This window comes from Nipponia nippon, unplaced genomic scaffold (assembly GCF_047370975.1).
Source record: "Nipponia nippon isolate SJK-2023a ecotype South Korea unplaced genomic scaffold, ASM4737097v1 scaffold_50, whole genome shotgun sequence".
Taxonomy (NCBI): domain Eukaryota; kingdom Metazoa; phylum Chordata; class Aves; order Pelecaniformes; family Threskiornithidae; genus Nipponia; species Nipponia nippon.
Window position 1 is genome coordinate 319,084 of NW_028262370.1, and position 15,330 is coordinate 334,413.

At 68.7% G+C, this 15,330-nt stretch overlaps 3 protein-coding genes across 4 annotated transcripts; all 3 read left to right on the top strand.

The window, feature by feature from the left end:
* Window positions 1-1,428: 1,428 nt before the first annotated feature.
* On the top strand, window positions 1,429-7,874 carry LOC104019826 (class II histocompatibility antigen, M alpha chain). The gene is made up of 5 exons (XM_087734912.1): window positions 1,429-1,677; window positions 5,584-5,844; window positions 7,230-7,511; window positions 7,594-7,719; window positions 7,812-7,874. The coding sequence occupies exons 1-5, from the start codon at window positions 1,602-1,604 to the stop codon at window positions 7,814-7,816; spliced, it is 750 nt and encodes a 249-aa protein (XP_087591038.1). The 5' UTR covers window positions 1,429-1,601; the 3' UTR covers window positions 7,817-7,874.
* Window positions 7,875-7,949: 75 nt separating this feature from the next.
* LOC104019828 (HLA class II histocompatibility antigen, DM beta chain-like) lies at window positions 7,950-10,224 on the top strand. Its single transcript, XM_087734904.1, has 5 exons — window positions 7,950-8,781; window positions 8,859-9,140; window positions 9,375-9,653; window positions 9,734-9,847; window positions 9,959-10,224. Exons 1-5 carry the CDS (start codon window positions 8,679-8,681, stop codon window positions 10,168-10,170), a joined length of 990 nt encoding a protein of 329 aa, XP_087591030.1. The 5' UTR covers window positions 7,950-8,678; the 3' UTR covers window positions 10,171-10,224.
* A 300-nt stretch (window positions 10,225-10,524) lies between these two features.
* Window positions 10,525-14,438, top strand: LOC104019829 (HLA class II histocompatibility antigen, DM beta chain). 2 transcript variants are annotated; one of them, XM_087734906.1, is made up of 6 exons: window positions 10,525-10,659; window positions 13,141-13,422; window positions 13,614-13,898; window positions 13,979-14,098; window positions 14,206-14,241; window positions 14,324-14,438. In XM_087734906.1, the coding sequence occupies exons 1-6, from the start codon at window positions 10,563-10,565 to the stop codon at window positions 14,332-14,334; spliced, it is 831 nt and encodes a 276-aa protein (XP_087591032.1). In that variant the 5' UTR covers window positions 10,525-10,562; the 3' UTR covers window positions 14,335-14,438. The 2 variants fall into 2 exon arrangements, with proteins under 2 accessions (XP_087591032.1, XP_087591033.1); XM_087734907.1 differs by lacking the exon at window positions 10,525-10,659 and adding an exon at window positions 10,768-10,857.
* Window positions 14,439-15,330: the final 892 nt, after the last annotated feature.

Sequence of the window (15,330 nt, forward strand, 5' to 3'; positions counted from 1 at the left end):
GGGGTGCAGAGGGTGCACGGCACGCAGCAGTGGGGTGCACGGTGTTGCACTGGGTGCAGCGCACCGGAATGGGGGTGCTCTGGGTGCATCGCAGGCAGAGGTGGGGTGCACGGTGTCGCAGAGGGCGCAGTGCACACAGGGATGGGGGTGCAGTGGATGCAGGACATGCAGAAGTGGGGCGCACGGTGTTGCACTGGGTGCAGCGCACTCGGGGATGGGGTGCAGGGTGTTGCAAAGGGTGCAGTGCACAGAAATAGGGGTGCACTGGGTGCAGTGCACTTGGAGATGGGGTGCACGGTGTTGCACTGGGTGCCGTGCACACAGGAATGGGGGTGCACAGGGTGCATGGCACACGGCAGCGGGGTGCACGGTGTTGCACAGGGTGCAGCGCACAGAAATAGGGGTGCTCTGGGTGCAGCGCACGCAGGGATAGGGGTGTGCTGGGTGCATGGCACGCAGCAATAGGGTGCGCGGTGTTGCACGGGGCGCAGTGCATGCAAGGATGGGGTGCACGGTGTTGCAGAGGGCGCAGCACACAGGAATAGGGGTGCACTGGGTGCAGCGCACTTGGGGATGGGGTGCAGGGTGTTGCACAGGTTGCAGCGCTCGCAGAGATGGATGCGCTGGGTGCATCGCCTGCAGGGATGGGGTGCGTGGAGTTGCACTGGGTGCAGTGCATGCGGGAATGGGGGTGCACAGTGTTGCGCTGGGTGCAGCGCACGTGGGGATGGGGCGCACGGTGTTGCAGAGGGTGCAGCGCTCACAGAGGTGGGGTGCGCTGGGTGCAGCACGCAGGAATGGGGGTGCACAGGGTGCAGGGCACACAGCAGTGGGGTGCACGGTGTTGCACTGGGTGCAGCACATGCAGGGATGGGGTGCACGGTGTTGCACTTGGGGATGGGGTGCACGGCGTTGCAGCGGGTGCAGCACACAGGAATGGGGGTGCTCTGGGTGCATCGCAGGCAGAGGTGGGGTGCACGGTGTTGCAGAGGGCTCAGCGCGCAGAAATAGGGGTGCACTGGGTGCGGTGCATGCAGCGATGGGGTGCACGGTGTTGCACTGGGTGCAGTGCATGCAGCGACGGGGTGCACGGTGTTGCACTGGGTGCAGCGCGCAGAAATAGGGGTGCACTGGGTGCGGTGCAGGCAGCGATGGGGTGCACGGTGTTGCGCAGGGTGCAACGCATGCACCGGTGGGGTGCTGGGTGCTGCACTGGGTGCAGCGCACGCAGCGGATCCAGTGGATGCAGCGCGCGCAGCGGGGCGTCGCGGGGTTCCCCGAACGAACGGAGGCCGCTTACGAACCGCGCCGCGACGTCACCGCGCTCAGGAACGCGAGCGGTTGCAACCGCCGCGCCATGAGCAGGGGGGGGATCCCCGTCCCCGTGGCGGGCGGGCGGGCGGGCGGGTGGGGGGAGAAGGGAGCACCCTACCCCGCGCCCGAGCACCCGGGTCCGCTCTGTCACAGCACCCGGGCGCCGTGCGAGGGCCTTCTCCCCAGCAACGGGTGACGGGAGGCAGCGGGGCCCAGCCATTGGCGCCGCGACCAGGCCGCGGTGCCGGCAGCCGGCGGCACCCAGCGGGTGCCGGGTTGCCGGAGGGATGGGTGCTGCGGACGGGAGCGGGGTGCTGGTGGCCGGGTTGCTCTGGGTGGCCCTGGCCGCCGCCGTCACCGAGGGTAGGGGGGGTCGCGGGGCGGTGGGGCCGCTGGGGGGTGGGGGTGCAGGGGGGGCTGTGCGCTTGTGCGAGGGGCGCGAGTGTGAGCAGGGGGGTGTGCAGTAGTGCGAGGGGGCGTGCGTGGGGTAGGGGGTGCAAGGGGGGTTGTGCACTCGTGCAAGGGGCTGTGCAGGGGGTGGTGGGTGCACTCGTGCGAGGGGCGCGAGTGTGAGCAGGGGGTGTGCAGTAGTGCGAGGGGGTGTGCGTCGGGTAGGGGGTGCAAGGGGGGTTGTGCACTCGTGCAAGGGGCTGTGCACGGGGTTGTGGGTCTACTTGTGCAAGGGGCTGTGCAGGGGTGGTGGGTGCACTCGTGCGAGGGGTGCGAGTGTGAGCAGGGGGGTGTGCAGTAGTGCGAGGGGGCGTGCATGGGGTAGGGGGTGCAAGGGGGGGTTGTGCACTCGTGCAAGGGGCTGTGCACGGGGTTGTGGGTCTACTTGTGCAAGGGGCTGTGCAGGGGTGGTGGGTGCACTCGTGCAAGGGGTGTGAGTGTGAGCAGGGGGTGTGCAGTAGTGCGAGGGGGCGTGCGTGGGGTAGGGGGTGCACGAGTGAACAGGGGAGGGGGGGCAAGGGGGGGTTGTGCACTAGTGCAAGGGGCTGTGCACTAGCGGAAAGCACGCGGATGCGTGCAGAACAAGTGCAGAGCGTGCACGCGCGTGCGCAGAGCGCGTGTCTGCGTGCAGTGTGCGTGTGCATGCAGAGCGTGCGTGTGTGCCCCGTGATGTGCACGCGCGCTGTGCGCGTGCAAAGCACATGCAGGCAGGGCGCGCGTGGCCTTGCACAGCGCGCGTGCACACGCAGCGAGTGCGCGTGCAGAGCGTGGCCTTGCACGCTTTGTGTGCACATGCATCGTGTGCAAGCGCCATGTGTGCACGCGTGCGATGCGTGTGCAAACAGAGCGCGTGTGCCCACGCAGGAGCGTGTGTGCAAGTGCAGCGCATGTGCACACAGTGTGTGCAAGGCGAGTGTGCGTGCATGTGCAATGAGTGTGCAAGCAGAGCGTGCGTGTCCTTGCTGTGTGTGTGCATGCAGAGTGCACGTGTGCACTTGCAGTGCATGTGCACGCGTGTGCATACATGTAGTGAGCGTGCACACAGTGTGTGCAAGGACCGTGTGCGTGCACACGCAATGAGTGTGCATGCAGAGCGTGTGTGTCCTTGCTGTGTGTGTGCACGCAGAGCGTGAGCACGGGAGCGTGTGTGCAAGGACCGTGAGCGTGCACACACAATGAGCGTGCACGCAGAGCGTGCGTGTCCTTGCAGTGAGCGTGTGCACGCAGAGTGCACGCGTGCACGGGAGCGTGTGTGCAAGGACCGTGTGCGTGCACACACAATGAGCGTGCACGTGAGTGTGCATGACCTTGCAGGGAGCATGTGCACGCAGAGTGCACGCGTGCATGGGAGCGCGTGTGCAAGGACCGTGTGTGTGCACGTGCAATGAGCGTGCACGCAGAGCGCGCGTGTCCTTGCAGGGAGCGTGTGCTCATGCAGAGCGCACGCGTGCACGGGAGTGTGTGTGCAAGCACCGTGTGCATGCACAGGCAATGAGCGTGCACGCAGAGCGTGCGTGTCCTTGCAGTGAGCGTATGTGCAAGCCCCATGTGCGTGCACACGCAATGAGTGTGCACACAGAGAGTGCATGTCCTTGCAGGGAGCGTGTGCACGCAGAGCGCACGCGTGCACAGGAGCGCGTGTGCAAGGACCGTGTGTGTGCATGTGCGATGAGCGTGCACGCGAACGTGCATGACCTTGCAGGGAGCGTGTGCACGCAGAGTGCACGCGTGCACAGGAGCGCGTGTGCAAGGACCGTGTGCGTGCACACACAGTGAGCGTGCACGCGAGCGTGCATGACCTTGCAGGGAGCGTGTGCACGCAGAGTGCACGCGTGCATGGGAGCGCGTGTGCAAGGACCGTGTGTGTGCACGTGCAATGAGCGTGCACGCAGAGCGTGCGTGTCCTTGCAGTGAGCGTATGTGCAAGCGCCATGTGCGTGCACACGCAATGAGTGTGCACACAGAGAGTGCATGTCCTTGCAGGGAGCGTGTGCACGCAGAGCGCACGCGTGCACAGGAGCGCGTGTGCAAGGACCGTGTGTGTGCATGTGCGATGAGCGTGCACGCGAGCGTGCATGACCTTGCAGGGAGCGTGTGCACGCAGAGTGCACGCGTGCATGGGAGCGCATGTGCAAGGACCGTGTGTGTGCATGTGCAATGAGCGTGCACGCAGAGCGCGCGTGTCCTTGCAGGGAGCGTGTGCACGCAGAGCGCACGCGTGCACGGGAGCGCGTGTGCAAGGACCGTGTGTGTGCATGTGCGATGAGCGTGCACGCGAACGTGCATGACCTTGCAGGGAGCGTGTGCACGCAGAGTGCACGCGTGCACAGGAGCGCGTGTGCAAGGACCGTGTGCGTGCACACACAGTGAGCATGCACGCGAGCGTGCATGACCTTGCAGGGAGCGTGTGCACGCAGAGTGCACGCGTGCATGGGAGCGCGTGTGCAAGGACCGTGTGTGTGCACGTGCAATGAGCGTGCACGCAGAGCGCGCGTGTCCTTGCAGGGAGCGTGTGCTCACGCAGAGCGCACGCGTGCACGGGGGCGTGTGTGCAAGCACCGTGTGCATGCACAGGCAATGAGCGTGCACGCAGAGCGTGCGTGTCCTTGCAGTGAGCGTATGTGCAAGCCCCATGTGCGTGCACACGCAATGAGTGTGCACACAGAGAGTGCATGTCCTTGCAGGGAGCGTGTGCACGCAGAGCGCACGCGTGCACAGGAGCGCGTGTGCAAGGACCGTGTGTGTGCATGTGCGATGAGCGTGCACGCAAACGTGCATGTCCTTGCAGGGAGCGTGTGCACGCAGAGTGCACGCGTGCATGGGAGCGCGTGTGCAAGGACCGTGTGTGTGCACGTGCAATGAGCGTGCACGCAGAGCGCGCGTGTCCTTGCAGGGAGCGTGTGCACGCAGAGCGCACGCGTGCACGGGAGCGCGTGTGCAAGGACCGTGTGTGTGCATGTGCGATGAGCGTGCACGCGAACGTGCATGACCTTGCAGGGAGCGTGTGCACGCAGAGTGCACGCGTGCACAGGAGCGCGTGTGCAAGGACCGTGTGCGTGCACACACAATGAGCGTGCACGTGAGTGTGCATGACCTTGCAGGGAGCATGTGCACGCAGAGTGCACGCGTGCATGGGAGCGCGTGTGCAAGGACCGTGTGTGTGCACGTGCAATGAGCGTGCACGCAGAGCGCGCGTGTCCTTGCAGGGAGCGTGTGCTCATGCAGAGCGCACGCGTGCACGGGAGTGTGTGTGCAAGCACCGTGTGCATGCACAGGCAATGAGCGTGCACGCAGAGCGTGCGTGTCCTTGCAGTGAGCGTATGTGCAAGCGCCATGTGCGTGCACACGCAATGAGTGTGCACACAGAGAGTGCATGTCCTTGCAGGGAGCGTGTGCACGCAGAGTGCACGCGTGCACGGGAGCGCATGTGCAAGGACCGTGTGTGTGCATGTGCGATGAGCGTGCACGCGAGCGTGCATGACCTTGCAGGGAGCGTGTGCACGCAGAGTGCACGCGTGCACGGGAGTGCGTGTGCAAGGACCGTGTGTGTGCACGTGCAATGAGCGTGCACGCAGAGCGCGCGTGACCTTGCAGGGAGCGTGTGCTCACGCAGAGCGCACGCGTGCACGGGGGCGTGCGTGCAAGCACCGTGCGCATGCACAGGCAATGAGCGTGCACGCAGAGAGCGCCTGTGACCTCGCACACGGACCGTGCGTGCCCGCGCCTGCGCCCGCGCTGCCCTCGCCGCCTGCACCCGCCGCGGCGGTGCCGGCCGCCCTCCTGCCTGCACCCCTGCCTGCACCCCTGCCCTGCCCGCAGAGCCGCCGGTGCACGCCCTGGCCGAGGTCCTCTTCTGCCAGGCGGCCGTGCCCTCGCTGGGGCTGGCGCTCGCCTTCGACGAGGACCAACTCTTCTGGTTCGACTTCCCCGGCTCCCGCTGGACCCCGCGCCTGCCCGACCTCCCCTCGTGGCCCCCCACCCTGGAGCCCCCCGCCGAGCTCCTCCGCGACGCCACGCTCTGCCAGGACCTGCGCCGCGCCCTCACCGCCCTGGTCACCGGCGTTGTGCCGGAGTCGAAGGGTAGGTGACGTGGTGGTGGACATCATGAACCCCGCCCCCCCCCCCGTCCTTGCCTGCCATGTGCCACCGCCCGCCGGGTGCCACCGTCGTCCCGTTGACGTGGTCCTCCACAACGTCCTCCTCTCGATGGGACGGAGTTGATGGATGGAGCGTTTGGCGGAGCAGGCGTTGGGTGGTTGGTGGCATCCAGAGGGTTGTGGTTGCCGTTTCCATGCCCAAATGGAGACCAGTGAGGAGTGGTGTCCCTCAGGGGGCCATACTGGGACCAGTACGGTTCCGTATCTTCATCATGTGCCACCGTCGTCCCATTGACGTGGTCCTCCACAGCGTCCTCCTCTCTGAGTTTGAGAGAGATGGAGTTGATGGGTGGAACGTTTGGGTGGTTGGTGGCATCCAGGGGGTTGTGGTCAACGGCTCCATGCCTGGATGGAGACCAGTGAGGACTGGTGTCCCTCAGGGGGCCATACTGGGACCAGTATGCTTCCATATCTTCATCAATGACCTGTGCCACCATCGTCCCATTGACGTGGTCCTCCACAACGTCCTCCTCTCTCAATGGGATGGAGTTGATGGAGTTGGGTGGTTGGTGGCATCCAGAGGGTTGTGGTCGATGTTTCCATGCCCGGATGGAGACCAGTGAGGACTGGTGTCCCTCAGGGATCCATACTGGGACCAGTACGGTTCCATATCTCCACCAACCACAGAGATCGAGGGCCCCCTCAGCGAGTTTGGAGAGGACCCCAAGCCGAGTGGGGTGGTTGATCCCCGAGAGGGAAGGGACCCATCCAGGGGGACCGGGAGAGGTGGGCCCAGGTGAACCTCACGAGGTTCAACCAGGCCAAGTGCAAGGTCAAGGCCATCCCGAACACGGCCACGGGCTGGGGGCCGGCGAGTGGAGAAGGACTTGGTGGCTGAGGAGCCGGAGAGGAGCCCAGGGAGCCAAGCGTCTCCTGGGGACGAGGCGGCCGTGGACCCGGTGGAGCGGGTCCAGAGGAGGCCACGGAGGTGATGCGAGGGCCACCTCCCCTGGGAGGCCAGGCTGGAGAAGAGACGGCTCCGGGGAGACCTCGTGGCGGCCCTGCGTGGGGACGGAGGCTCTGATGGGCCGAGGGGGGTCGGTTTTAAGCTAAAAAAGGGCAGATTTAGGCTCGGTTTAAGGGAGATTTTTCACGCCGGGGGTGGGGACGCTGGAAGGCGTCGCCCAAAGAGGTTGGAGATGCCCCATCCCTGGGAACGACCAAGGTCAGGTTGGACGGGGCTCCGAGCGACCTGCTCGAGCTGAAGCTGTCCCTGCCCGTGGCGTAGGTGACCTTCAGAGGTCCCTTCCCACCCAAACGATCCTTCGATGGATTCCATCCCACCCCGTCCCTTCTCGACCGCCGCAGGTATCCCGGTGGCCGACGTCTTCCCGATGCGACCGGTGACGTTGGGTGAACCCAACACGCTGGTGTGTATGGTGGGGAACATCTTCCCGCCGGCGGTGGAGATCAGCTGGCAGCTGGACGGGGACCCCGTCACCCAAGGGGTCACCCACACCCACTACACCCCCACGGCCGACCTGGCCTTCGTCCGCTTCTCCTACCTGCCGGTGACGCCCGCCGCCGGTGACATCTACGCCTGCGTCGTCACCCGCGAAGGGGACAACACCTCCGTCATCACCTACTGGGGTGAGCGTGGGGACGGGGACGGGGACACGAGGGGACACCGGGGCTGGTGGTGACCCCCTCTTTGGTGTCTCCCTCCCCGTAGTGCCCCAAAACCCCGTCCCCTCCGAGGTGCTGGAGACGGCGCTGTGCGGCGCCGCCATGGCATTGGGCATCCTCCTGGCGCTGCTCGGCATCGCCATGATCCTGGTGGCGCGCCGCAGCACCCACGGTACGGCCCGGACGCCGGGGTGTCCCCGGTGGGGTGGGGGTGGGGTGAGGAGGGGACTGTCACCAACCCCGCTCTTGTGTCCCCCTCCCCAGGTTGAGCACGGGTGCAGAGGCCGGCGCCGCTCGGTGCAGGAGTGAAGATGATGGCGGGGCGGGGGGGGGGAGGGGGGGGAATAAGCCCCCTCTCCCCCCCCCCCGCAGCGATTAAACTCCTCGTCTGTGGCTGCGCCCCGTGTCCTCCTCTGTCCCCCACCCCACGGCGGTGGCTTCTCCGCTGCCTGGTACTGGGGTTGGGCTGGATCGTACCCCAGCCCCAAAAGGCGTGCCTCAGTTTCCCCACTGCCGAAGGGTGGGAGGGGGCCGCGGTGGTGGCTTCTCCGCTGCCTGATATTGGGGTTGGGCTGGATCGCACCCCCAAAGAGCCGTACCCCGCTGGCGTGCCTCAGTTTCCCCAGTATGAAAGGGCGGGACGTGACTGCGGCGGTGGCTTCTCCGCTGCCTGATCCTGGGGTTGGGCTGGATCGTACCCCCCCCAAGGAGCCATCCCAGACAGGCGTGCCTCAGTTTCCCCGCTGGGATAGGGTGGGAGGGGGCCACGGCGGTGGCTTCTCCGCTGCCTGGTACTGGGGTTGGGCTGGATCGTACCCCAGCCCCAAAAGGCGTGCCTCAGTTTCCCCGCTGGGATGGGGGGGAGGGGGCCGTGGCGGTGGCTTCTCCGCTGTCCGATATTGGGGTTCAGCAGGATCGCACCCCCTCAAAGAGCCGTACCCCGCTGGCGTGCCTCGGTTTCCCCACCGGGAAGGGGCACTCGGTGCCAAGCCCAGCCCTGGGCACAGTCTGCTCGGGGCGAAGCCCTGCCCCGCCCATCGCCGGTGACGCTGGGTGCTGGGGCCAAATCCCTCGGGACGAGCCCTGAGGAGGAGGAGGAGGAAGGAGCTGGCTGGCAGCAAGGATGAAGGCATGGCACTGTGGGGAGACGCTCGCCCGCCACGCCGGATGCACCCGCCGCCAAGCCTGGGGGTGCTGGGGGTGCTGGGGCTGGCACTGAGCTGCCGGGGGACAGGTAGGACGCGGCGGGGGGGTGCGGGGCGGGGGTCCAAGCCCTGGGGACCGCGGCCACCCCCCGTGTCCCCCTCGTAGGCGCCTTCCTGGTGCACGTGGCCAGCTCCTGCCCGCTGGCGGCCAACGGCTCGGCGCTGGCCTTCGACTTCACCCTCGTCTTCAACAAGAACCCGCTGGTCTGCTACGACCCCGCCGCCCAGCGCTTCGTCCCCTGCGACTGGGGGCTGCTCCATAATTTCGCCGGCGTGGTGGCCTACGTCCTCAACAACGGCACCGCCTGGGTGGAGCGCGCCGAAGCCCGGCGCCAGGCTTGCCGCGACCTGGCCGCCCGCTTCTGGGCCTCCGCGGCGCTGCGGCGGAGTAAGGCCTGCATGGGGTGTTGCACGGGCGTCGCACGGGCGTCGCGCAAGGCGCTGCACGGACGGTGCACGGGGCGTTGAACGGGGATATCGCGCGGGGACGTTGCACGGCGACGTTGCACGGGGCGACGCGCAGCTACGTTGCACGGGGATGTCGCACGGGGCGTCACGCCGGCCACCGCGCTGGGTGGGGAGGGGACCGTCCCCGGCACTGACTGTCCCTTCCCCACCCCAGCGCCACCTCAAGTCCGCATCGTCCCTGTCCCCCTCCCCAACACCCCCAACGCCGTCCTCCTCACCTGCCACGTCTGGGGCTTCTACCCCGCCGAGGTGACGGTCCTCTGGCTGCACAACGGGGACGTGGTGGCCACCGGGGACACCGCCAAGCTCCTGCCCAACGGTGACTGGACCTACCAGACGCAGGTGACCTTGACGGTCACCGCCAAGGCTGGGGACACCTTCACGTGCTCGGTGCAACACGCCAGCCTGAACCGGCCCCTCCGGAAGCGCTGGGGTGAGCGCAGGTTGACGGGGACGTGGCACCAGGACGCCTGGGTCCCCCGTGGCTCAGCGTGGTTGCTCTGTCCCCTGCAGGTCCCGGCTTGTCCCCGGGGTTGACGGTGAAGGTGGCGGTGGCGGCGGTGACAATGACCCTGGGGCTGGTGGTCTTTGCCGCCGGCACCTTCAGCTACTGCCGCCAGGCTCCGGGTGAGGGACGCTTGTGGGAACTCCCGTGTGTGGCACGTGGGGGACGCGCTGGGGGACCCAGCACCCACCCGAATTAGGGGTGTCCCTAATTTGTCTTCTTACGTCTGCCAGGTCCTGGTCCTGGATCTGGTCCCGGTCCTGGTCCTGCTTCATGTCCTGGATCTGGTCCTGGATCTGGTCCCGGTCCTGGTCCTGCTTCATGTCCCGGATCTGGTCCCAATCCTGCTCCTGGGCTTGGATCTGGTCCTAGTCCTGATCTTGGTCCTGGTCCCCGTTTTGGTCCCTCCACGGCCACCTGTGACCATGTAGTGACCACACTCTGAGCCCCCCTCGCTGCCACGACCCCCCCCCGCCCCCCCGCAGACGTGGGGCTGGGGGTGCTGGGCCCCCATGGACCCAGCCGGGGGGGGGCCTGGTCAGGGGGGGCCCCCCCAGCCCCCCCCCCCCCCCCCCCCAAATAAAACCGTCTGTGATCCCCATCCCTTGGTAGCTTTGTCTCCTCATGGGCGGGGGGGGGAGAGGCTCCCAGCGCTCCCAGTTTGGAGGCAGAGGGGTTACTGGGAGGGGTTAGCACTACACGCGGAAGCGGTGTTGGGGGGGGGGTGCATGGACCCCTGGGGTGCAACCAGTCCGGACGCCTGGGTCCCCAGTCTGGTTTTGGGGGGGGGGGGGGGGGTGTCACATCAGGGTCCTGGTGGGACGGTGACCCCCCGGCATGGGGGTGGCAGCGTGGGGACGAAGCGGGGTGACACCCGTCCGCCACGCTATGTCCCGGCGGCGGCAGCCGCCCGGGCGTCCTGCTCCAGCAACCGGTGACGCCTGTTCGGCGCCGGCCCGCATTGGGTGCCCGATGTCCCCACCCCGGGTGGGGTGTGGGGTGTCAGGGCCGGGTTGTGGGGTGCAGGCGGGTGGCTGGGGGGGGGGGGAGGCACAGAGCGCGGCTGGACGCCCCCGGGCCCACCCCGCCATGCTGGTGCTGCTGGGCCTGGCCCTGGGTGCCCGGGGGGCAGGTGGGGCCGCGCGGATGGCGGCGGGGGGGAACGGGGACCCTGGGGGGCTCAGCCCCGTGGGACCCTGGGGGGGGGCTCAGCTCCGTGGGACCCGGGGGGGGGGGCTCAGCCCCGTGGGACCCCAGGGATGGGCTGGGGGGGGGGCTCAGCCCCGTGGGACCCCGGGGGTGGGGGTGGGGGGCTCAGCCCCGTGGGACCCCAGGGACGGGGGGGGCTCAGCCCCGTGGGACCCCGGGGGTGGGGGTGGGGGGGCTCAGCCCCGTGGGACCCCAGGGATGGGCTGGGGGGCTCAGCCCCGTGGGACCCCAGGGACGGGGGGGGGCTCAGCCCCGTGGGACCCCGGGGGTGGGGGGGCTCAGCCCTGTGGGACCCCAGGGATGGGGGGCGGGGGGGGCTCAGCCCCATGGGACCCCAGGGATGGATTGGGGGGGGCTCAGCCCCGTGGGACCCCGGGGCTGGGGGTGGGGGGCTCAGCCCCGTGGGACCCCAGGGATGGGCTGGGGGGGCTCAGCCCCGTGGGACCCCAGGGACGGGGGGGGCTCAGCCCCGTGGGACCCCGGGGATGGGGGTGGGGGGGCTCAGCCCCGTGGGACCCCAGGGATGGGTTGGGGGGGGCTCAGCCCTGTGGGACCCCAGAGGTGCTTTGGGGGGGCTCAGCCCTATGAGATGTTGGGGATCATTGGGGGGGGGGCTCATCCCTGAGGGACTGGAGGGCTGGTTTGGGGGGCTCTGCCCCACGGGACCCTGGGGGTCTCATCCCTGCTGGATGCTGGGGCTGGTTTGGGGGCTCTGCAGGACCCCAGGGGCAGTCTTGGGGTTCTCAGTCCCATAGGGCCCCAGGGACAGTTGGGGGGGGGGAGGGGCTCTGCCCCTGAAGGTGGTTTGGGGGGGGGGCTGTCCCAAGGCTGCTGGGTGACCCCATGGGGATGGCTTGGGGGGGCTCACAATGACATTGGGTTAATGGGTGACCCCATGGGGACCCCAGGATGCTTTGGGGGGGCTGGGGATTGACCCAAGTCGGGGGGAACATGGGGGGGGTATGGGGGGCGGGTGGGGGCAAGGGGATGGATGGGGGCGGAGAGAGATGGACGGGGACGGACGGAGGGGGACGGGGATGGATGGAGGGGGACGGGGACGGATGGAGGGGGACGGGGATGGATGGAGGGGGACGGGGACGGATGGAGGGGGACGGGGATGGATGGAGGGGGACGGGGACGGATGGAGGGACGGGGACGGATGGAGGGGGATGGGGATGGATGGAGGGGGACGGGGACGGATGGAGGGGGACGGGGATGGATGGAGGGGGACGGGGATGGATGGAGGGGGACGGGGACGGATGGAGGGACGGGGACGGATGGAGGGGGATGGGGATGGATGGAGGGGGACGGGGACGGATGGAGTGGGACGGGGATGGATGGAGGGGGACGGGGACGGATGGAGGGACGGGGACGGATGGAGGGGGATGGGGATGGATGGAGGGGGACGGGGACGGATGGAGGGGGACGGGGATGGATGGAGGGGGACGGGGACGGATGGAGGGGGACGGGGACGGATGGAGGGGGACGGGGATGGATGGAGGGGGACGGGGACGGATGGAGGGGGACGGGGATGGATGGAGGGGGGCGGGGAGGGAGGGAGGGGGAGGGGGAGGGATGGAGGGGGACGGGGACGGATGGAGGGACGGGGACGGATGGAGGGGGATGGGGATGGATGGAGGGGGACGGGGACGGATGGAGGGGGACGGGGATGGATGGAGGGGGACGGGGACGGATGGAGGGGGACGGGGACGGATGGAGGGGGACAGGGATGGATGGAGGGGGACGGGGATGGATGGAGGTGGACGGGGATGGATGGAGGGGGACAGGGACGGATGGAGGGGGACGGGGATGGATGGAGGGGGATGGGGACGGATGGAGGGGGACGGGGACGGATGGAGGGGGATGGGGATGGATGGAGGGGGACGGGGATGGATGGAGGGGGACGGGGACGGATGGAGGGGGATGGGGATGGATGGAGGGGGACGGGGATGGATGGAGGGGGACGGGGACGGATGGAGGGGGACGGGGATGGATGGAGGGGGATGGGGACGGATGGAGGGGGACGGGGATGGATGGAGGGGGACGGGGACGGATGGAGGGGGACGGGGACGGATGGAGGGGGATGGGGATGGATGGAGGGGGACGGGGACGGATGGAGGGATGGGACAGACAGACATGGACAGAGACACGGGGACAGACAGAGGCACCCCAGGAGATGCCACTTACCCCCGCACCCCCCTCGTAGGCGCCTTCCTGGTGCACGTGGCCAGCTCCTGCCCGCTGGCGGCCAACGGCTCCGTGCTGGATTTTGACTTCGCCCTCATCTTCAACAAGAACCCGCTGGTCTGCTACGACCCCGCCGCCCAGCGCTTCGTCCCCTGCGACTGGGGGCTGCTCCACCCCCACGCCACCCGCCTCGCCGCCCTCCTCAACAACGGCACCGCCTGGGTGGAGCGCGTCGAAGCCCGGCGCCACGCTTGCCAACACCTGGCCGCCCGCTTCTGGGCCTCCGCGGCGCTGCGGCGGAGTAAGGCCTGCAGAGCACGGGGGCTTTGCGCGGGGGCGTGGGGTAGGGCGTCGTACGGGGCGTTGCATTGCGCGGGGACGTTGCAGAGCACGTTGCACGAGGATGTTGCATGGGGACAGCGGCTGGGGGACATCACCCGGGATGGGGAGGGGGCTCACCCCGGCACTGACCGTCCCCCCTCCCTGCTCCAGCGCCACCCCAAGTCCGCATCATCCCCTCCAAGACGGACAACCCCCGGGCGTCTGTCCGCCTCACCTGCCACGTCTGGGGCTTCTACCCGGCCGAGGTGACCGTCATCTGGCTGCGCAACGGGGACATCGTGGGCCCCGGTGACCACCCCCCCATCTCCGCCATCCCCAATGGTGACTGGACCTACCAGACGCAGGTGACCCTGCTGGTGGCCCCGGTGGCCGGGGACACCTTCACGTGCTCGGTGCAACACGCCAGCCTGGACCAGCCCCTCCTGGAGGACTGGAGTGAGTCGGAGCGGGGGAGGACGCCTACCCGGACGCCTGGGTCCTTGCCACGTCGCTGCTGACTCCCAGTGTCCCCGCAGGTCCCGGCTTGTCCCCGGGGTTGACGTTGAAGGTGGCTGCGGCCACCGTGGTGATGGCGTCGGGGCTCGGCTTCTTCATCGCCGGTGTCTACCGCTACTGGGCCATGCCACCGGCACCAGGTGAGTGGTTGAGGAGGGACAGGGACAGGGACAGTGGCCTGGGGGGAACAGGGACGGTGGCCTGGGGTGACACGGACCCTCCTCACCCCCTCTACTCACTCTTGCAGGTTACACTCCCCTCCCCGGAGACAACTACCCTGCAGGTAATGGCACATCCAGCCTGTCCCCATCCCCTGTCCCCAAGGGCCACGTCACCCCTTCTGCCACCCCATGTCCCCCCCCCAGGCAGCATCTGAGGGACCCCCAGGACGGTGACCTCCCGGCCCCGACGGTCCCCCCTGCCTCCCTGGAACCCCGGAGCTGACGCCGCGCTGCCGACAATAAAGATGTTCCACGGCGACGATGTGGTTTCGTGCGGGGGCTCTTGCGTCGTTACGCCAAGGGGAAGGGCCGCGGGGGGACACGCACGTGACACGGCCTGGCACGACGCGTGTGCCGGGCACGAGAGATGCCGGGCACGAGAGATGCCGGGCGCAAGCCAAGCCGGGCACCGGAGATGCCGGGCAGGAGCAATGCCGAGCAACGTCGCGCACTGGGCACAAGCGATGCCAGTTGTGAGCAAGGCCGGGCACGAGGGACATCGGGGCACGAGCGACGCGGTGTGAGCAATGGCGGGCACGAGGGACACCGGGCACAAGCGATCCCGGGTATGAAGGACACCGGGCACAGGCAGTGCCGGGCACAAGGGACAGCGGGCACCAGGGCCACTGGGCACGAGCGATGGTGGGCACCAGGGCCACCGGGCAGAGGGGAGAGCGGGCGCGAGGGACACCTCCCACAGGCCCCGGGGGTGCCCACGCGCCCCAGGATTATTTTAGCCTTTTCCCAGCTTTGTCCCCCCTAAAGCCCCAGGCTGGCAGAGCCGGGCTGGGGTGGGGAGAGCCCAGCGTGGGGTGCGGGGCGCCTGGGTGCCCCCCTGGGGTGGGCAGGAGGCCGGGGTGCTGGGGTGCCCCGGGGGAAGGGGACAAGAGCGGGGCCGGGGCTGGGGCGTGGGGGGCCCCGGGGTGACCCCGGGCTGGGGGGACGCTGGTGGAGCGGGGGGTTCGGGGGGGGCGTGGGGACGTGGGGGGGTCCCGGGCCGAGGGTCCCGGGGGGGGCGGGGTGGCGGGGGGCCCCGGGGGAGCCCTGTCCCGGCCCAGCCCCCCCGCTGCCTCTGCTGCTTTCGCTTTCGCTTCCGCGCCAACCTGCGGAGCCGGGATCTGCCCGGCGCCCGGTGACGTCAGACGCGGCTC